The following is a 21,775-nucleotide window of genomic DNA, read 5'->3' as shown; positions in this document are numbered from 1 at the left end:
TTGCAGAAGGTGAAGTCTGAACGTGGGATGGTACCCAAGGAAGGAGATGGATGACATTTTGCCTTTTTGGATAGCTAGCCTGTGCTCTTGGCCTGCTTTCATGTCTTCTGGGAGGAAATGCAGCCAAAGGTGTCACAGCAAGGGAGTGTGGGGCTGTTGCCTGGGCCCAGGAGGGAGCTATTGTGGCCAGTGCAAGTTTGTGCACAGGGACAGGTGATGTGCGTGTTGAGGGTGATGGTTGTCTGCAGGTGACTGCTCTTTCCCTCTTGCCTGACTTCTGTGTTGCAGCATCAGTGTTTGTGTCCTTTCTCAGCATGCTCAGAGCCAGGAGCCACCTGACCGTGTTTGGATGAATTGAGATGAGGGCTGGAGCTGCAGTTCTGCTGGGTTAGCGGTACATGCTGGTTTTCAGCCCCGTTTGAGCCTCTCTAATCCGGGTGGCTTAGTCAGCTGCTGCCCCATCATTTCTTTCTGTGTTGTTTTCGGCTGCCCTGGGCTGTCAGCTGATGGTGGTGAGAAAGTGTTTGCTGTTGCTCATTGTGGCTGTGCTAAGTCCACCGGAGCTGTGATTGTGGAGGTAATCCTCTGCAGGGGGAGGACTCCAAGCCGGGCTGGGTTGGAAGTCAGCCTGGCGCTGAATGGAAATGGCAGTGGCGGCGTAGCTGTGAAGTGGCACAGAGCAGCGCAACAGCTTAATCCTGCCGCGGTGCCTGCTCTTTCTGGGAGATCCACAGAAAGCAGGCACGTCCTGCCCCAGTCAACCTGTATGAGTTCCATGTGCAATCAAAGGTCTGTTGTGCAGAGGAGAGAAGTGCCAAGCCGTCCTGCTGTGACTCAGAAATTGAAGAGCAGCTGTGCTTGGGCCTTCCCTTTTTTGTATGTGCAGATGAGTTGCGTTTTTTTAAGTAGTGCTTCCCTAAAAGGCAGAGGCACTTTGCCTCAGGCAGAGCAAAAAGAGCACTTAGAGTTTTCTCCAAGTTAGTTACTGTAAGGCCAGGAAGTATTTTATAGCACTTAAAGATTTGTAATGCATGAAATAAAATTAAGTAGATGTCACCCCTTTTCTGGCTATGCCTAATATAGTCTGCTACATCTTGTGTTACCTTTGTTCATCTCCGACAGTCTCTTCTGAGCTCCTTTTAGTTATGTGTTCTGCTTTTGATTCTGTTGTCTTTTTCTGCCCTACACTGTAGGAGAAGCTACAAGCAGAGTCTGCTTTGGCTCAGGTAGTTTTGGAGGAGAAGATATCTTGTGCTGTTGCAGAGTCCAAATGTTATCCTGTTAGCTTGGGAGCATAGTGAAGGGAGAGTTTGGGGAGGAGAGATTCCTGTTTGAATACAAGGTTGTATAGTGGCCATGTGACTGGATTAATTTGTTTCAGCTTGGCCAGTTTGAATCAGGACTAGCAAGATCCAAGTGTTCTTGCTGCTGGGGACGTTTTGTACCTCCTGAGCTGTTGTAGTTGCTTGTGCTTTGGGAATTGCAGGAGGGAAAGCTTCTTTGAGCCAGGAGGTCCTGACTTCAAAAAACAGCATGCAGAGGAGTGGAGTTGTGAGCAGCATCCCCAGAAATGCTGGGCTGACAGCAGCCTCATAGTTATCTGGCTCAGACTTGAGGGCACTGCTCCAGCAGGGGTGCCAGCGCTTGGCCTGTGAGAGTGGCTGAGCCTTCACAGCGCAGATTGACTGAGACAAGTCCTGAAGGTGACAGACTGTCTCTGCCCCACTTCCCAGTTTGGAGTGAGCCATTATCTGTATGCAGTATTTGGCTTTCTGTTTCCCACCCTGCCCGTCCACGTACTAACATCATAGGAAAGGACATGCATGCCCTCATGGTTGCACATAGGGATCTCTGTTTTCTCCTTTTCTGTTGAACACCTGTCCTGCTATAGCAGATGTGTGTTCTTTGCCTTGACACGATGTCCTGCCAGTGACAGATTTTGTTTGTGTGCTGACAGGTATTGGTGCTCCACCCAGTATCATGTAGTGAAGCTCCTCAGTGAGGGTGCAAATGGTGGTTCCCTTGTGACTGCCAAAGTCTATGTCCCGCCTCTGTAGCAATCTGATATTTTTTTTGGAGATTTTCATGACTACAGCTTCAGGGGCTTGTCACTATGTAGCATTAGGTGGAAGGGGAAAAGGATATTTGTCTTCCCCATTCTGTCACACTCACATGACAACACAGAGATGCTGAAGGTAGCTGCAGTTGTCCAAGGCCTTCTTGCAGATGCTGTTGCAGGGTCTGAGAGGCTTGTCTTTATAGCAGCAGTATCTCAAGTTATCCTGTGTTGGTGTGGACCTGCAAACCCTCAGAAGCAGGGAGAGACTTTGCTGGTAAGGCCAGCTGCAGAGATCCTTGAAGCTGGAAAGCAGCAGCGTGGATGAGAACAGGTTCAGATGCTTGGTGACCCTGTTGCTTGAAGCAGCAGGAGCCATTTGCTGCTGGGCACCGCCTGGACCTGCTGCTTATAATAGCACTGTCCAAGGACCAAAGAGCAGATTGGGGTGGCATGGACATTACCAAGGTAAGGCAATTGGCTGGGAGGGGCATTACTCCCCTTCTTTGAGAAGCAGTGATGTGTGGCAGTGAGACATGACTAGCTGCTCAGCTGCAGCTACGCGTGGGGACTTGGCAGGGCTGCATGGCTGGTCAGGCATTTGTGAAGGGCCAGGCTGCTGGTGTGGCTAGGAGGCCTCTTGCTGGGAGCAGGCTTCTAGCAGCTGAGGAACATGAGGCCTTGCAAGCAGCTGAGTTGTCCATACCTGCAAACTGAAGGGAAGCATGTTGGCCCTGCCACTGTCTGGCTGTATTCCATCTCATTGTTGGAGATGTATGACCCTCATGATCTGTGTGAGCAAGCAGCACATCACACAATACTTGTCTGATTGCAGGGCTCAAAACTGATGATGACTAGGCTCAAAGCCAGTGTTAGGTCCATGTTGTGGGAAACTGTTGAACCCCAGCAGAAAGCACAGGAAGACCCTACATGAAGTCTCTTAATACTGAGAAGATCCCAAATCCAATTAGCTTTTGCATGCCGCAGAAGAGAATAATCAGTCCTCTGTTCCAGGTTCCTTTCCAAGGTGTTCACGTGGCCTGGCTTAAGCGGGGAACATCTGCCCTCTTCCTCACTGAAACCTTACTGCGGTTCTGGCCGGCCTACCCTGCAGTCAATGTCATTTGTGTTACCTGATGTGTGGCTTAAGGTGATACAAGTGTATGTGGCACTGGGGACTAGACAACAGCTATGGATTCCTATTGGCAGGCAGGGGTAGCAGGACAGTCTCCACTACCCATGTGGCTATTTTATAGGATTGTTTTGCTTTCTGCCTAGCAAAGGTGGTAGCCTCTTTTGAGTCTGCTTCCATTAAGAGGACTTTTTTAGCTTGAGTATCTGTTCAGCTTGGAGTTGTCCATACTGGTAAATACATGTACAAAGAAATGGGGTCCTGGATTTCTTGCAGAATCTGCATGGGCAGCCACAGCAGTCTCTTCTTTCTAAGAAGAGACTGCTGCAGCTTTGTGTGGGTATCTGAGCTGTGCCCACAGCAAGTAGAGGGTTTTCTGTAATGCAGGTAAGTGTTGTAAGAGGCTTTTCAGATACCCAGCAAGTGCCAGGTGTGAATGTAAGTTTTGATGTTGCGTGGGTGACTTTCCTTTTGTACTTTTTGAGTTTTGCAGCTGTGCTTGTAGTTACATGCTTCTGCCTAGGACTTCTGGGCACGACTTCTGTTTGTAAATTGCTGAGCTGGGCAGTGCCTGTCCTTACAGCTAGTGCAGTGGGACATGACTCAGAACAGAAGTATGGTCTTTGGTACAAGTAATACCCCATAGCTGAGGGAGGAGCAATGGTTTAATCTAACAGGGACAGCATAAAAGCAGGGGAGACAAATTAGTGTTAAATCTTTCAAGATGCTCCTTAGAAGAGATGTGAATGTGGGAGGTCTCATTCTGATTCATGGATATGCTCTGATTAAAAGTCAGTATGATGACACATAGGGCTACTTGGTCTTGACTTCCTGTTGAGACTAGCCTCAGCACTGTACTTGAACTGCTGTCCTACCTTCTAAAACAGTCCCGGTGAAGACGTGAAAATCACCCTTGGTGGTTCTGCAGATGGTGAGGTTTTTGGCTTGCTCCACTGTTGTCCCTGAACTCCAGAGTTGGCTAGTCCCCTTTCTGGCCCCTGGGCAGAGATCTTCTGCAAAGCCTGCCCCGTGCATGTGCATGGTCTGGTCTGGTCAGGAGATGCCTGTTTCAGAGCAACCTGCCCTGCTGTAGCGGAAATGTTACCACCCTGACTTCTACACTGCAGCTCTTCCTTGGGTGTGTGAAACTCTTCCTTTGGGAGGTGTTTGGTCCTAGTCTTTGAATTCCCTTCTCCAGCTCTTGTTTCCTTTTGCTTGCAGTGTATGTAATTATTCCACAGCTGATTTTTTTCCCAGGTCTTTGTGAGCTACACAGTGCTGTGCCCTCTTCAGTGTCAGAAGCTCATTTTGGTGTCTGTACTCCCATGTAAAAGCTGCTGCTCTCTGGGGGATCCCAGAAGAACACCTGCAAGCATGAAATTTGTGTGCTCTCAGTGGGAGAGATCTTCAGAGAAGACTGTTAAACAGAGTAACAACAGCATCCACAAAAAGATCTTGAATGCTTGTGTGTTCCTAGATGCTTTCCCTTTGCTAATGTCTTTTTACTGTGTTTTGTTTCTCACAATAATGAGAAAAATGAGTAAAAACTAGAAACCACCTGTTGATCTGTCCTGTTACTGCTTATCAGGTTGTCTTCCTGACAAGGACATTGTGACTACTCATCTTGTGCAGGAGGCCTTCTAGGAGTGTGTGGAATGCATTTTATTTTCTGTATAGGTCTTAGAAGCAAATAGAATGTTATTCAGAGACAGAAGAATTATTTTAAGCAATTTTCTTTCCAATTTTAGGTCTGAGAAGAGACTGACTGTCCCACCACGGTTTCAAAAGGAGTTGCAAGTTCACCTGTCCAGAAGCTCTTCCACAGAGTCAGGTGGTATGTCCATTAAGAAGTTATTTGTTGACTACTCAGAGTGGGTGTCATCTTAAAAAAAAATCTTGCTACTTGTTTTGAATGAAGATAGGTTTGGATGAGAAATCAAGTTCTGTGAGTGAACCTTTTCACTCTAATTCCATTGTGCTGAGGAAATGTGCGTTTGCTTGTCTGCCTCTTGGTCTTTCAGGAAAAACATTGGGCAGTAAGTGTCAAAGCCAATCACAAAGCCAGTGTGAGGAGGTCAGAAACAGGAGGAGTAAGCTTAATGTTACTGAGGGGTAGGAATCTGGTATAAGGATGAAATCCTGCCTTTCAGGAGTAAGCAGCACTACTAATGTATCTGTCCAGAAAATACTCTTCTGCCTGTGTGGCTCAATAGTTGTGCCGCTAGTGGGCTTGCAGAATGATGGTTTTCATTCTTTGAGACTTGTCAGCCTGATTTGTGAAGTTTCAGATCTGGCAGCAAATACACCCCACCAAAGGGAGAAGAGGAGTAGAAATGAGGGAGCAGGTAAGCTAATGATGTGAACCTCTTCCTGGTATAATGACTGCCTAATTCCTGCACACAGTGTATGAAACTGCCTAGAGCAGCTGAACAATTGTCACTTTCCTTGCTTCACTGAAGGGCTTCCTTGGGTGCAGTAGCACAGAAAGGCTGCCTGCTGGGTGGAGACTTTTCCTCAGGACGTATCTTGGAATGAAAGGCAAATCATTGGTCTGATTTGTACACCTGTCTGAATATAGAACAACATGCTTGGTTGTCATGCTATATCTTTGTTGTGTTTGTACTCATAAAGAAATTATCTTGTGCCCCTCTTGGGATACTGCCTTAGTGCAGCATCTCAGCTGTGGTGGGATTGATGGTTCTGAATCCTCTTCCAGAATCCCTTCAGAAGTAATGTAGCAACATCTTATGAAAATAACTACAGTGATTGAAAAATCATCTTTAGGTAGTTACTAAATGTCTGAGATTTCCATGGTTCTTTGCCACAGGAAGTGACTGGACAAGCCATGCTGGGCAGGAGAGCCACATTTTAGAGTTGGTGTTATGCTGGCAGCTCCCATGTTTAGTTTTTAAGTAGGGAGGTAATCATCTTTCTGTTGGTAGGGCTATGTTTACTTCAAGGCTGTATTTTTTTTTAAACAGATAGCTTGAATACATCCACTGCAGAGACACATACTGTTGCCCCTGGCTCTTCTGCTGCCGATGTCAATGAACTTCAAAGTCGCATTAAGGAGCTTCTGAGCAAGTACAGCAGTGGTGTCAGGATGTCGAAGATGCCTCAGATCTATCGGGAAATGTACCGGGAGGACCTTAGCACAGAAGTGCTCTATCAGCTTGAGAACTGGCCTCATGTGTGCACCGTAAGTATTGAATGCTATTTTTATGGAAGATGCCAGTACCCTACAGATTTCTGAGTGTTCATTTGCCAAATGTTATTTTATGTGTGCCTGCATTGCCTTTCATGCTCTGTAGCAGTGACAGAAAGCCCCCGCAACCCCACTACCCCACTCCCAAATTGTAACAATGCCTTTTGAAACCCCAGAAAGTCAGTGTTGACTGAACTAGTGTTTTGAAGAGGGAAGGTCAGCCTCGTGGTGTTCTGGAGCAAGTGCTTGGGGTTGCTGACTTGCCGTCCTTAACTGACCACAGTACTGACAACCCAAATAGCTGGTGACATGTGACCTCCATACCATTTTTGTTGTTCTTGGTTTGGATTTTTTCCCAATTGCTTTTTATGCTTTTCCTTGTTGGTGGGTTTATTGCCTCATAATGCTGTAAGCTACCAACATCCTTTGTGACAGTCTGAGATCTAAGGGTATTTATCTTTCTATAGGCTTTTCCAAAGGTTTTTCTCACATTTTAAGCCAAGGAATTTTGCTTTGTAAGTTAGGTTTGTGACACAATAATAGGTGAAATTGAAGAGTGGAGGGGAGAGATTACAGCTAAGCCCCTTTCTCCTCTTCTTCTGTATGTTAACCTTTGATTACCAAGGGTGTCTTTGCCTTTCGTATTAGGAGCTGGTGTCTGGCTGAGTGTCCACTTAGAGGTCTGACACATGAGTTGCCACCACCACTGGATTGAGGGTCTTCAACTGCTGTACTTCTGTCTCTTCTTCTGCATTCACAGGTCATTTATGGTGTCATGCAACTTTGCATTAAGGCTTTGTTTAGCTTTACTTTAACAGGCCAGTGATACCAATGAGGACTTTCAACTTCTTTGCCACAAACTGTGGCACAGTTTGACAAGAGTATTGAAGTAATAAGAATATTTTTCTTCTTGAAGTGCTTTTTATGTATGTCCTACTAAGTCTTTTCTCATGTAAAAGCATTCAGTGCCAAAAAAAAAAAGAAATTAACTGAGTTAAATAACTGCTCTTCAGGAATAACACTATTTGCATGCATGTATGGTATTCTCACAGATACATAAAATGTGTTTGTAACACCTCACTACAGACACTAGAAATGTATGCAGTCAGCAGCAATTTGTTTTGATGGTTGATGATTGGTTCCTGTGTTATCTATCTATAGAGCAAGCTGTTATGTCTTGAATTGCTTAATTCATGCAGCAAATTTTAGTCTTTTTTGTAGCTAATGTTCCAGTCAGTCCTGTTCATCCAGGATCTTTGTTCTGTGTTCATTATCCATTTGCTTGTTATCTGTTGGGTCTATCTCTTTCTTTATAGCATGCAAATAAAGTCATTTAAGCATAAGTAAGCACTGATTAAATCCATGGAAACATTTTAATACAATGGGCACAGTACAACAGCAGTCAGAACTATCAAGTTATCTTGGCACAGTCAGTCTTACTGTAGAGAACTGTTAATGAGCCTCTGAAGCCTGTCTCAGTTTACTGACTTACAAAATTGTAATTATGGCTCAGGCACGGAAAAGTTTGAACTGGGACTTTGTATATGAAAGCTACTATACATCTCTTAAATATAATCTGTTCCTGGCTCAAACATATTGTCTGCACATGTACAGCTCTGTAGAACCTTTGAAATGCAGAAGACAGACTGTACTGTCCAGTGAAAGTAAAGACACTTCCAAGACTGATTTCTGAATTATTTCTGTCTTGTTGGTTTCTTACACTGGGAGTGTCTGCCAGGCTCAGAAGAGAAAACATGCCTGGTGTTTCTCTCGTTATCTTCTTAAAGAGACAGAACATACTCTTTTGTACTCATTCTGATCAGTGTAGCATAGTTACAAACCAGCAGACAGTAAACCTAATACATTTTCAGTGTCTCCAAGCTTTTACTTTGAGGACTGTGCTTTGGAGAGTATCACTTTTGAATAACTTTGGATCTCTAAAACTCCTGTTTGAAAGGAAGGAATTTTATCTAGGAAATTGTAATTTCTGTGGTTTTACACCATGGGTTATAGACATTTTTCCTATTTTGTGAGTTCAAGTCTCCAAATTGCACTGTAAGTTGCAGGCTGATCTTGTTTTCAGTCTTCACCATTCAGGCAGGAGGTACTGAGGCTGACTTTATCTCCATTTGTCTGTTACCTCCCTTCTTTAGGTGAGCTTTCTTGAGCATCTTACTTGCAGCAACATACTTTGCACTGCTAAATGCAAAAGTACGAAGTTACCAAGTAGTGGCTAGCAGTCACAGATTATAGCCCAGCCTTCATGAGCAATTGGGTTGACAGTAAACATGCTTACATGTCTTTGTTGTCTAGACAGACCTCAGCCAGGAGAAAAATCTGCTTCAACAGCTCTGGGCAGATCCATAGTGTTGCTGAATTGTTTGCTTTAACCTCCAGCACAACTAGGGCTTTGAACAAAGTGATGACTGCCAGTGACCCTCCCACCTTCACCTTTTTTATCAGAATTTTTTACTTTTCTGTTTGATTAATAACTTTGTTATGTGTCTTTGAGCAGCTAGTGATCCCTATTTTAGACTTCCAACTGCTCTCTCATTTCTTATCTTTCTACATATTTTTGTCACAAGTCTTTCTGACAACTTAGCTGTTTTCTTAGAATTCTGAGTCAAAGTTATATAGTTTTGCTGTGTTTGGGCTCCGACTTGAATCCTTGAGATGCAGGCAGCTGAACCCCCTGAAGGAGAGAGAACATTGCAGCAGAGGTGTGAGAGGTATGTAGGCATGTAAATTAAATAGTTTTTGGGGGTTTTCTTGTAAGTCACATTCCAAAAAGTAATAATAAATTTATATTTGGTACTGCCAACATGACAAAATGATTCCCTCTGCAGTCTAAATATAAACCTCCCTACTGAGTTGTATGTATGTTTAAGGGACTTTTTCCTTGTACATGCTCAGCTCTCCTCAGCTGCTTGAACTCTGTGAGTGTTTCAGGCATGATGTGAATGGTGATTCAGATATGGCAGTGCAAGACAAGCCTAAACTCTTAGATCTTTTCTCGAAACTTTTGCTTGAATTTCCATGGTTCTTTTCCAAAAGCTTTTAGAGCTAGGACCTTTTAGCCTAGGACATATGGGAATACCCTTGTGTGGGTGTTTAGTTGGTTTAAAGACTGGAAATGGAGCAAGCCTGGAATGACTGACCTTCAGAAAGGCAGGAAGTCATGGTGGGATTCCTCAGGGGTAACACTTGGACGCATGCTGGTCAGAATTGTAACAAGTGAGTTGTTAGAGGATGTAAATACAAGTTCAGCTGGCTAATAATACAGGGTTGTTCAGGGTTGTTTAAAGACCAGGGCTCTCTGAAGAGGTATGTAACCTCCTCATACCATGTTTCTGTCCCATAAAATTTCAGTGTAATCTTAATTACAGCTGACATGGACAACTGACTACATTTTTAAAAAGTGTTTTTTTTCTGTGTGGACTGTTAAGCTTGGGAAAAAGGGATCTTGGCATTTATAATAGCTTCATGCAAATGTTGACTCTGTATGGAAAAATGCAAGTGATAAGTATTTGCAAAATAAATAGAAAAGGAGTATTTCAGTTGGAAGGAATCTATCAGTGATCATCTAGTCCAATTGCCTGACCATTTCAGGAATGACCAAAAGTTAAAACATGTTATTAAGGGCATTGTCCAAATATCCTTTGAACACTGTCAGGCTTGGGGCATCAACCAAGAAGCCTGTTCCAGTGTTTGACCACCCTCTTGCTAAAGAAATGCTTCCTAACATAAAGTCTGAACCTCCCCTGACACAGTCCTCTGCCTAGAAGGGCATATTTCCTGGTAGACTCACTGAGTGCTTATGACCAGAAGTTATCTCTTACAAATTTCATGCATTTCCCAGATTTGCTTGTCACAGCAGTAGTGTTCACAGTAGATGTCTGGGAAGTTGCAGTCTCCCATAAGGACAAGATACCGACCCAGAGATTTCTCCTAAATGCCTGTTGGTAGCAGACAACCACTACAACCACTCAATCTCTTTTGAGACCAGAGTCTCTCACTCACGTCATCGCTAACAGTAAGGGCTGTGCAGTCAAACCTCCCCTTTTCATACAGTGCAACTCCTCCATGTTGCCTGCCCTGCCTGTCCCTCCTGAAGAGCCTGAAGCCCTTCATCGCAGCACTCCAGGTGTGCTGCTTGTTCCACCAAGTCTAGCTGACACCAAAGTCATCATAGCTCTGGGAACTGACCAGTGCTTGACATTTATCCTTTTTGCTTCTCATTCTGTGTGTGTTGGTGTACAGCAAGTATATCAGATGTGCTCCAAGATCGAGTCCAATGTTTGACCAGACACCACCTTGTCAGCCATAGCACTGGTTGTCAGTCTAGTCATTTATTGAACACCTCCAAGGATGGTGACTTGACCACCTCCCTTGGCAGTCTGTGCAATGCCTGACCAGCTTTTCAGTGAAGAAATTCCTCTTAATGTCCAACCTGAACCCCCCCGGTGCAGCTTGAGTTCTTGTCCTCTTGTCCTGTTGGTGGTTGCCAGGGAGAAAAGACCAGCCCTTACCTGGTTACAGCCTCCTCAAAGAGAGTTGCAGAGAGTGATAAAGTCACCCCTGAGCCACCTCCTCCTCAGGCTAAACAACCCCAGCTCTTTCAGCTGCTCCTCATAGGAATTACCCTCTCCAGCTCTGACCCTTCACCAGCTCCTTTGCCTTTCTCTGGACTTGCTCCAGCACATACATGTGTTTCTTGTCATGAGGGGCCCAGAACTGGACACAGAACTTGAGGGTAGCCTCATCAGTGCTGAATATAGAGGGACAATCACTTCCCTGGTCCTGCTGGCCACACTGTTGCTGATGCCGCTGGGCTTCTTGGCCACCTGGGCACACTCCTGGTTCATGTTCAGGTGTGCTGTTAAGCAGCATCCCTCTTTTCTTTGTGGAAAGTGGCAGCTTTCCAGTCATTCTGCCTCAAGTACTGCACGAGGTTGTTGTGACCCAAGGGCAGGACCTGGCACTTGGCCTTATTGAACCTCATACCTTTGGCCTTGGCCCATTGATCCAGCCCGTCCAGATCCCTCTGCAGAGCCTTCCTGCCCTTCAGCAGATCAACACTCCCACACAGCTTGCTGTCATCAGTGAATTTACTGAGTACAGGTGATCTCATTCAGATCATCAGTCAAGATGTTGAACAACACTGGCCCTAACACTAGTTCCTGAGGGACACCACTGGTGACCAGCCCCCAGCTGGATGTGACACCATTCACCTCTGCTCTCTGGGCCTGGCTATGCAGGCAGTTTTTAACCCAGCAACGATGCACCTGTCCAAGCCATGGGCTGCCAGCTTTTCCAGGAGAATGCTATGGGAGGCAGTACCAAAGGCTTTGCCGAAGTCCAGGTAGACAACATCCACAGCCTTTCCCTCATTCTCTTGGCAGGTCACCTGGTCATAAAAGGGGACCAGGTTGGTCAGGCAAGACCTGCCTTCCCCAAACCCATGCTGTCTGGGCCTGATCCTTTGGTTGTCTGGCATGTGCTGTGTGATCACACTCAAGATGATTGTTCCATAACCTTTGCCAGCACCAAGGTCAGGCTGACAGGCCTCTAGTTCTTCTAGTGGTTCTTCCAGGTCCCTCAGTACTCTCAGGTGAATCCCATCCTGTTCCATAGTCAGTGTCTTAAGTGGCATAGTGGGTCACTTAAAGCCAAAAATGCATTTCATCCATCAGGACAGATGGATCCTGTCAGACCCTATCATACCTTGTGCCTCAGAAGTTCTTCCATACTTACTAAACCCGAAGTTTTGGTGAAAACACCAATCCTAGAGCTGGTATTTTTGTAGAATGAATAATAGGCAGGCACGTTGTAATTCACAGAAAGAAGGGATATATGCATATTGAATTGATTCTAGAGTTTTCTTGTGGTAATGACTGCTGTAGTCTTTCTATCTGGTTTCTGAAGGAGCTGGTAGAAAAATAACGCTACCATTCTGAATTTTGAAATTCCAGTTGTGCTGGAAGAGATATATTTGCTTTTCAGGAGTTCTAGAACAAATATGTTCCCTTCCATAAGATATTCCACTGGCTCCAGCTACATGCTAGATTAAGTATTAATCTGTTGTTATCAGAGGACAGTTTCATCTCTGCAATCTATCATTTCTCAGTCAGGTTTCTTACTGCTTTTTAATAAACATAAAGCTAAACAGTATGTAACATGTGAGCATATTCTTTAGTGACCTTAAACATTGTTTTGGCTGATGCTGTGTGAAAAGGCTTCTCAGACTGGAGAACATTTGCCTGGCTGTTTATTCTGAGGAGGAAGCTTTACAGGGTAAAGGAAAGCTTAGTTTTCTTCACTTAATCTCTTGGATGTCTGGTAAGGTGTTGGACACATCCCACAGTCTGTCAGTCTTGCAAATACATAATTGGAAAAAAATGGGAGAAATAAGGGGGAAATTTAACATATTTTTGTTCACTGGTTTGGGGGTGTTTGATTGGTTTGTTGTTTGGTTTTTGGTTCTGTTTTTTTTTAAGTAGTCACTACAAGTTGAAGTTTATCATTACAAGGATGTAGAGGATTTTTTAGATAAGAATGAGGCTTGCATGAGACAACAATGAAATGTTGCCTAGTTAACTGGTAGGATATTTTATATCTTCTTTTAGCTGTATCTAGTTCTCAGATTATTATTCATATTTTGTATTTCTAAATGTTGGGGCTTTTTTCAGAAAGTGAAACTAAAGGCTTGGGAGGATGCCAGGATTAGATGGTAAACAAACTGACAGAAAGAGGACTGAGACTTTTGTTTTCTGAATCTGTTCTTGGGCAGTACACCATGTCTTAGCAAAACGGGTACTACAGACTACTGCATCAGGCAGCTGAGTTTCTGCTGTAGCATTCAGTGTGACTTAAACAGGTATGCTCAGAAAAGAGAAGGATTGCCACGATAGAGAGTTGTATTCCTTGAGAAATTTTGGTTCTGTCAGGTCTTTACTCAGAGAAGGAATTTCTATACCACAGTTAAGCTGTGTGAAGCCAAAGTCATCCTTCTAAACAGAGAAACAGACTTGAGAGAATAAAAAATTCAACTCTAATGTACTTTGCACATGGAGGAGACAATGGAGCAGGCTGTCACATCTGGTAGTATGTATGAATGAAAGGTCACAGTTTTATATAAACCCTAAAAGCTGTTTCCAGTAGATGAGGTCTTGGATTATGATAACTTTCTTTTGCCATGCTCACTGAAGAATTTGATGTTTAGACGCAGAGCCACTAGCCATTTAGAACAGAGTTCAGAGAGCACAAGACATGTTCTACCTAAAATGTAATTAGATGTCTTGTACTTACTTCAGCACAGAGCAGACTACAGTTGGTGTCAGCCTCACTGAGAAGATGGTGTCACAGCACATGTGGAAATGAGCCAGTTGAGGACACAAGATCCAGAATAACTCCTCTGTTCAAACACAGTGCTTTTAAAACAGGCTGTAAATCTATATACCTGAACATCAGTCCTGGTGATGAGTGGTTAGACAACATGATGAGCCATGAAATGAAGTCAGACTCCATTTGATAGCATCTTTCCTTATTCCTGCAACCCATGCATCTCCTGTGTGTTAAATCTTGCAGTTTTCTGACCTAGTAGGAGAACTTCAGTGCACTATGAGGTAAAGGTTAGTACAGCCAAAAAGAACTGCTGACAAAGATGTCTGCTGATCCATCCTCAGTGCTGGCATAAAGATGTGAGGAATAGGGGCAACCCTTGACAGTATGGAGTTGTTAGATTGACTCAGCTGTCTTATTGCATCACAGAGTTTCCTTTGTAATTTTGTATTTTCAGAAGCCAGAGTCTTGTAAGCACAAGAAACTGGAGATCAAGTATCTTCACTGTGATGTGCAGGATAATGAAGTGGGAGGGCAAAGAGGATGAGCAGAAGGGGGCAATCTAAAGACACTCTTGAACTTTATAGAGCTTACCACCCCAGCCCTGAGCACGAGCTGAACCTGAACGGAGGATATCTTGGCAACAGGGATCCTTTAGTCTAACAACAAAAGAAAATACAAAAATACACCCAATATGACTTGTATTCTAGCAATTCAGTTAAGTACAGAAGAAATGACTACCAGAGACAGAATCACAGAATCACTGAGGTTGGAAGGGACCTCTTTTGATTACCTAATGCAACCCCCATGCTCATGCAGCATCACCTGCAGTCTGTCCAGGTCTGTGTCCAGTTATGTATGCTACAGTTTTTCTTGCCAACGTATTCCAGTCCTGTTCCAACTTCCTAGTTAACATGAGGCTTGGCTAAAAACAAGCGTTTTGATGTGTTCTTCTGTTGTTAAGGGTAAGGAGATAGGTATCATAGCTCCCCATGCAAAACAATTAATTGTGTATCAGACTAGAAGCTGTAAGGGCTGGAGTAGATTCCAAGGATTAGCTGTAATGGATGATGTAAGAAGCTTCCACATCCTTGTAAGGAAAAGCTCCTTACTGAGTGATGCTACTCTGTGCAGTGGGGATCTTCAGCCTTTCAAGAACATTGGCCAAGTCTCGTTTTTTCCCTAGAGCTGGTTGCTCTGGACGCATATTCAGCAGCTTGGTAGCTTAAACTCTGTTACTTTCAGCAGCATCTACGTGGAAGAACAGGCAGGAATTGAATGTTAATGTTGAAGCAGCATCTCTCCATTTCCTGGGGAGACCTGTACTGTAGAGGGATGGGCAAAACCAGTGGGACCTGAAGTTGTGGTGGCTGCCACTGACAGAGAAAAGGTGCCGTCAGCCAGTGTGTGGATGGAAGGTACTGCTGATCAATGCCAGAAGTACCTTCCTCACTGCTTTGAGCTCCAGCTTGCTAGGAGTTGAACTTCATGTACTGTTGAGAAAAGTCAGGTAGATGAGAGCTGCTTGCACGCTGAAGCGTTTGTCTAAGGAGCCTGCCAGTAAAATGTGTCTGCGTACAGTCTGTGGTATGTATGGCGTGGTAGTTGGCTTCCGTGTTGCATATTTAAATCAGATCTGAAAGAACTGCACCACACTTCTGATGAATTCTTCTCACTGAATCAGAGTGATAGTTCTGATTTGTATTTTAGGGCTGTCTTTGAGAACCTGTCCAAGAACCGTGGAGCCAGATTTTTTGTTTGCCACATAGGACGAGACTGTGTCACTGACATTAAAATGCTAACTTCCATTGTAGGTTTTCCTTTCCTACCTTGCAGAAGAATGGCAGAAAGTAACTGCATATTCTAGTTTGAATGTAACCTTAACAGTGAAGGACATTTACTCTGAATAGAAACTCTCATTTCAAGGATGTGTTTTTTCCAGTTCTTTCTTGGAAACTGTTGATGCTCCAGGAGGTTACCAGTGTATGATTATCACTGTACACACAATTAAACAAGGCTGGCTTTGGAAAGAGGATACTTTCTTTAGTTTATGTATGCTAGTGTAGTGGTTCTTTGAACACTGTCAAGCATATTTGTACAAAGCTTTTCTCCTACCAACACATACAGGAGCATGTCTGCCTTTGTCCTCTCTTAAGTGCGTATGTCAAAATGAGTGGACTTGCTCTTTTACATTCCACTCAGTTGCAGTGCCAATATTTATCTTGGGAGTATTTTTTTATTTGAAGTTTTATTATTTGAGTCTCCAGATTTCAGTTTTTAAGAGCTCCCTCTGTTACTCAAGTGCAGAACAAAAATGCTGTTCTCTTGTGTAGAACAACTTCACTCTCTGTTGCCCTGATAATACATTCTGACAGCTGTTACCTCTGCTTTGTGCTCTGTAATGGAGAGGTGACAACAGGCATGGTCACAGAATCACAGAATATTCTGAGTTATAAGGGAACCACGAGGATCATTGAATCAAAGTCTTAGCCTTGCACAGGACATCCCCAAGAATCACACCATGTCTCTAAGCTCTTGATCTTCTTGAGCTCTGTCCAGGTTGGTGCTGTGACCACTTCCCTGGGGAGCCTGTTCCAGTGCTCAGCCACCCTCTGGGGGGAAAAAACCTTTTCCTGATATCCAACCTAAACCTCCCCTGACACAGCTTCAGGTCATTCCGTTGGGTCCTGTCACTGGTCACCACACAGAAGAGATCAGTGCTTGCCCCTCCTCTTTTCCTCACAAGGAAGTTGTAGATTGCAGTGAGGTCTCCCCTCAGTCTCCTCTTGTCCAGGCTGAACAGACCAAGTGACCTCAGCCACTCCTCATATGGCTTCCCTTCAAGGCCCTTTTCTACCTTCAGTGCCTCCCTTTGGATGCTCTCTAATTGCTTAATGTCTTTCTTATATTGTGGCACCCAGACCTGCCCCCAGAACTCGAGGTGAGGCCACCCCAGTGCAGAGCAGGACAATCCCCTCCCTTGCCTGGCTGGTGATGCTGTGCCTGATGCACCCCAGGACACGGGTGGCCCTCCTGGCTGCCAGGGCACTGCTGGCTCATGTTCAACTTGCCGTCAGCCCCCAGGTCATTTTCCATGGAGCTGCTCTCCAATCTCTTGTTCCCCAGTCTATACACACATTCAGGGTTGCCCCATCCCAGGTGCAGAATCCAGCACTTTCCCTTGTTAAAATTCATACTGTTGGTGGCTGCCCAGCCCTCTAATTGATCAAGGTCAGTCTGCAAGGCCTCCCTGCCTGTAAGGAAGTCAACAACTCCTCCCAGTTTTGTATTTTCTGTTAACTTGCTTAGTACCCCTTCCAAGGGTGACTAAACATCCAGGTCATTTATGAAGATGTTGAAGAGCACAGGGCTGAGGATGGAGCCCTGTGAAACCCCAGCAGGGACAGGTCGCCAGTCTGATGTCACCCCATTCACTGTAACCCTTTGCACCTGACCCGTGAGCCAGTTGCTCACCCATCCCATGATGTGTTTATCCAGCTGTGTTGTTTTGTCCAGAAGGACACTGTGAGAGCCACTATGGATAGCTTTACTGAAACCCAAAAAGATTATATGCACTGGATCAGCTAGGTAGGTTATCTTGTCATAAAATTAAATTAAGTTTGAGAAGCAGGACTTTACCCTTATGAACCTGTGCTGGCTGTGACAAATGACTATGTTGTCTTTCAGGTGTTTTTCAATACCTCCCAGAATAATAATGTACTTGCAGAGCTGGCCTGTCAGCCATACTAATGGGAAGTACCTTGAAGGCAAATCTATAAACTCAACAGGAAACCTGGTTGAGATATTTGTGCTAAAGAAAGGGTGGCTGTTTTGAAGTCCTACTCACAAGTGAAACCATTTGCTTGTTATTAAAAGTTTCTGTGGTGGTGTGTGGCCTTGCAGGTGACGTGATTCCTGGAGATGTTCTGTGCAGAGTCAGGATTTGGACTCAGTGATTCTTGTGAGTTCCTTCTAAAGCAGGATATTCTATGGTTCTGTGATTCTAGTGATGTCAACCTGTGCTTATTTATACTGAAGTAATCTGAAATTATTTACTGAAATAGCATTTTGCTGTCTCTAAATGGTTTGCACAGTCAGCATATACAGCCTCTTCAAAACTGAACTTCAGTGCCTAGAAAACCCCAGAGCTATTATTGGAGTTAAGAGGCTTAAAGATCTCTGAGGATCTTCTCTGTCTTTAGTATGTAAGGGTTTATAGTCCTGTCAGCAAAAATTTATTCAGCTCTGTTGCAGCTCTGTTTAAAGAGCACTAGCCAAGAGAAGGGATGGATAAAGGTAGATCTCTGCATCCAGCTTCTTCCAGGATGAACTGCCATAAATTCCAACACAACCTTCTCAAACAAATTGTTTTCTTGATAATGTTAAGTATTTTCTGGAGCTAAAAGTTTTCTTGGCTAGTCATGTAAATGAATTCCTCAATCTTGTGCATGGACACATGGGAGGGACATTCTTACTGATTCCTCTCTATTTAGGATGTCATTATCTGCAAAGATGGCATGCTCTGATTTTTTTGTCTGTGTGACTTGATATACGTTGGTCTCCTGACTGTGTACCAAAGCCTTTGCAAGGCTTTGGTAGGTATTTTGTTTGGTTCTATTTTTAACTGAGCTCCTTTCTTTGCCTGTGGTACAAAGAGCACAGTAAGATTCCTCATATCAGACGGTACAAATATAGGTGGTCTCTGTCAGGAATCATTGAAGGCATCTTTGGTCCTTCTAGATTTCACTGCCAGACATATTTTATTGTCTCTTATATCAAGCTGACTAGCAGAGATGCCCAAGAACTTCGCTTTCTTATGTCTTACTCTTGCAGAAAGTATTTCTATTTTGGTTTTTCACTGATAGAGAAGAATTTAGACATGCTACCAGGAATGTGTGAGGGTTCTCTAACATGGTTAATATTTTTTTATATCTATGAAAACCATTTCTTATGTGTCATGCTAGTATTCGTGGAAGTTGACCAAGACCTATTCCCAAGAACGGTTTCACAGCTCATTTTGGCACCAGCCTAGACAGTGTAATGCAGAGCAAGTGTATGGAAATGCACTTTCATAGTGCATTAACTCAGATCATCATGTGGCAATTTGGGCTGAATGTGATAAGGTGTATGTAGGACAAAATACGTGGTTCTAGACACAGCAAAGACCATTTAAATTTTTTTTGATGTATTGTAACTCTGTTTCTTTCTTGCTAATGTTATCCTGATAATTAGCGATATGTGCTACTCTTTTTCTGCAACGTAATACCTGAAGACTTGTTCATTATGCTTTGATTGTATTTTGCTAGGGCAGAGCTGCAAAGAATTACTTGGGCAGGGTTTATAAAGTTCTGATGGGTATGGACATCAGTAGTGTGGAGGTGAATGCTACCGCTGAGTAGTAGCAAGTAATTCAGCTGCTCCATGTTTTTTCATTGATCTGCTTTTGAAAATGACTTTGATTAGAGTTGTTTCCTCTGAGGAAGGAACTTCAAAATGGAGCTACATAAACCTTAATAACTTTCTTTATTGTTTTTGCTTTGGGACCAATGTGAAAACACTAAGACCTTTTGTTATCTCAATTTAACATAGATTCCTGCTAAGCTATGCTTAGATCAATCTAGGTTGAAACTGCAAAGCTTCAGGAAGCAGAATTTTATTGTGAGTTTGTGGCTACAGTTCTCAGACGGTCCTTTCAATGTTGTGACTTCAGACTATGTGATACCCTTATTCTTGAACTTAGCAAAGGGTGTGGACATAGGGTCTGGCAAAATACCTGGTTCTGCAGGAGGCTGGGGGCATGATTTAAAAGGGTCCGATCAATTTTATTATGAAATTTATTATGAAGAGAAATTTCTCCCTTAATTTCAGAACTTTGGTAAAGAAAAATCATTCTCTGAGCATGACAGCAGATAGCTTGCCTGACAGCACTCCCTGGCAAGTGTCCTCTTGTTTCTGAAATATAGAATCAAATCTCCTTTCCCTCAGTAAACTGAGACAGAAACTTTTGTTTATGATCTACTTACCTGTGGGTAAGATTGGGAAGGTTAATGTCCAAAAGATGTAAATTTGTGGGTGTCACCATCTTCTGGTCCTCCTAAGATGTACTTCTTTGGAAGCAAGTTCCAGTTGTATTGAAAAGATTAGATATTTGCCCATTACTGATGTAGTCATATGTGTTTTGTACCCTTCAAAACAGAGGAGGAAGCATTACAGGAAGTACTAACCTGTAGTAACTACCTCAAGCTTAGCTCCTTGTGGATGTTCTCTTCAAAGCCTGTATAAAATGCATGTTATAAAAGTGTAATTGGGAAGGCGATTTAGTCTTAGAGATGCAACCAATTATTGACTCTATTTTTTGTTTTCCAAGGTGGAGAAAATACACAGAGGTGATCCGATGGATGGACTTCTTTATCCTGCTAAGAAAATACCACCAGTAGCAAAAAGTGATACTGAGCAAGAAAAGGCATCTCAGAATGTTACTTCATCAAAAGCAGACACTTCGTTAAAACCAAATATGGAGACCACACCTGCATCACTTAGCAGCGACTTAAAGGAGAAAGTTATTAGCATCCTGCTGAAGTATTCTAGTGGTCTTTGGGCTCATGCACTTCCCAAAGTGTACCAAGACACTTACCAAGTAAAATTTCCAGAAGATATTCTAAATAATCTAGAGTTGCTGTCAGATGTGTGTGTTGTGGACTATGTATCCGAAGTCCCCAGAAAGGCAATCCTCTATGCTAAACCCCAAAGATGCATTGATGAGAATCTGAATGTCACTGAGAAAGTCAAGAGGCATGATGGTGTGAAGGCCACAGCTGAACAGCAGTATGAAGAATCCAAGGACCAGTATCTAGAAAACGTAACTGTTCCTTCTCTAATCGTTCCATCGGAAGGATCTGTGTCCATCATGGTGTTAGACCTGAAAAACACTAATGAGGTCCTAATTAGGCAAGTTTCTATTTTAGAATCTACCTTTTCTGCTTTATTTACAAATCCATGTGCTCATATTGTGCAGGTCTGCCAGAAAAGAACAGATGAATAGGAGGTTTCAGGACTTCATGATTTACTTACTTTGCTAATGAAAATTAAGAATCCTTTTGTTTGTGTGTTTAAATTGAAATTTTCTGAAAATTTTTCCATCCTGAACTGATCGCTTATATCAGCTTTAGCTTGTCTGAGAATCAAGACAGATTTGATGTGCCATTGGAAGACTTCATAAATAATCCTACTACAACACAAAATGGTATTCAGATATTACTGTTGTGCTTATTAAAATATTTTACTTCTATAACTGATTTGCAGTACCTAGGCGTGACTTAATTGTGCTCAGATTCCACTTTTGGAAAGATGAGCTTTCATCCAGCAATAAACTACTAGTGTTTCTTGATTTGGTTCCTAATCAGCCCAGTCTTGGGGGACAGTGTAAGAAGTGGATTGTTACATTACATCTCTTACTTCCAGCCTGCTGTGCGTATGCGATTTAACTCTACAAAACTTCCTCCTTTTTCCTGTCGACTTTTTAGTTCTGGCATCATTTATAACTTACTGTACATGTGGAGCAACAGTTCTTAGCTTTCTAGTCTGTTATTTTAAGGAGGTTTCCACTAAGTATTTGGGATCAATGCTTTGAGTACCATGGATTAAAATACCGTATGATACTGGTTAGCTGAGGGTGGTGATGTAAAAATTCCTCTACAAAGCAGCAGTTCCCAAATTTTGAACCATGTTTCTTGGACAGTACTGAAGTTGCTCAATTTGTCAACTCTGTGTAGGTACATGATGATAACTAGTGGTTTCTTGGTCCTAGTTACAAAAATTACTACTTAGGGTTATCCATGTACTTCATGGGCAAGGTCATTATCCTGATACGATGAAACTAGACCTGAAGGGAATAGGGTTTTTTGCCATGACAAGAAAATGTTCAGGTAGATGTATAGGGAAGAAACAGTGCATGGGCTTTTCTTTTCTTACATGTCCTACCAGTGTCTTTCTGCTGACCTACACAAGAACTACACAGCAGCTGTTGGTTGATGTTGATTTA

The 21,775-nt window shown here is 43.3% G+C and overlaps 1 protein-coding gene across 7 annotated transcripts in view; it reads left to right on the top strand.

The window, feature by feature from the left end:
- Positions 1 to 21,775, top strand: part of TDRD7 (tudor domain containing 7) — a 47,341-nt gene that overhangs the window by 13,753 nt on the left and 11,813 nt on the right. For 4 of the 7 annotated variants that reach the window (XM_048291406.1, XM_048291400.1, XM_048291399.1 and 1 more), the window contains 4 exons: positions 4,937 to 5,022; positions 5,477 to 5,533; positions 6,170 to 6,387; positions 20,102 to 20,682. In XM_048291406.1, coding sequence (XP_048147363.1) covers positions 4,937 to 5,022; positions 5,477 to 5,533; positions 6,170 to 6,387; positions 20,102 to 20,682 — 942 coding nt within the window. The remainder of the gene's footprint in view (positions 1 to 4,936; positions 5,023 to 5,476; positions 5,534 to 6,169; positions 6,388 to 20,101; positions 20,683 to 21,775) is intronic. The other 3 variants (XM_048291401.1, XM_048291403.1, XM_048291402.1) reach the window with 3 other exon arrangements.

This window comes from Corvus hawaiiensis, chromosome Z (assembly GCF_020740725.1).
Source record: "Corvus hawaiiensis isolate bCorHaw1 chromosome Z, bCorHaw1.pri.cur, whole genome shotgun sequence".
Classification (NCBI taxonomy): Eukaryota; Metazoa; Chordata; class Aves; order Passeriformes; family Corvidae; genus Corvus; species Corvus hawaiiensis.
This window is presented reverse-complemented; position numbering and strand designations above follow the sequence as displayed.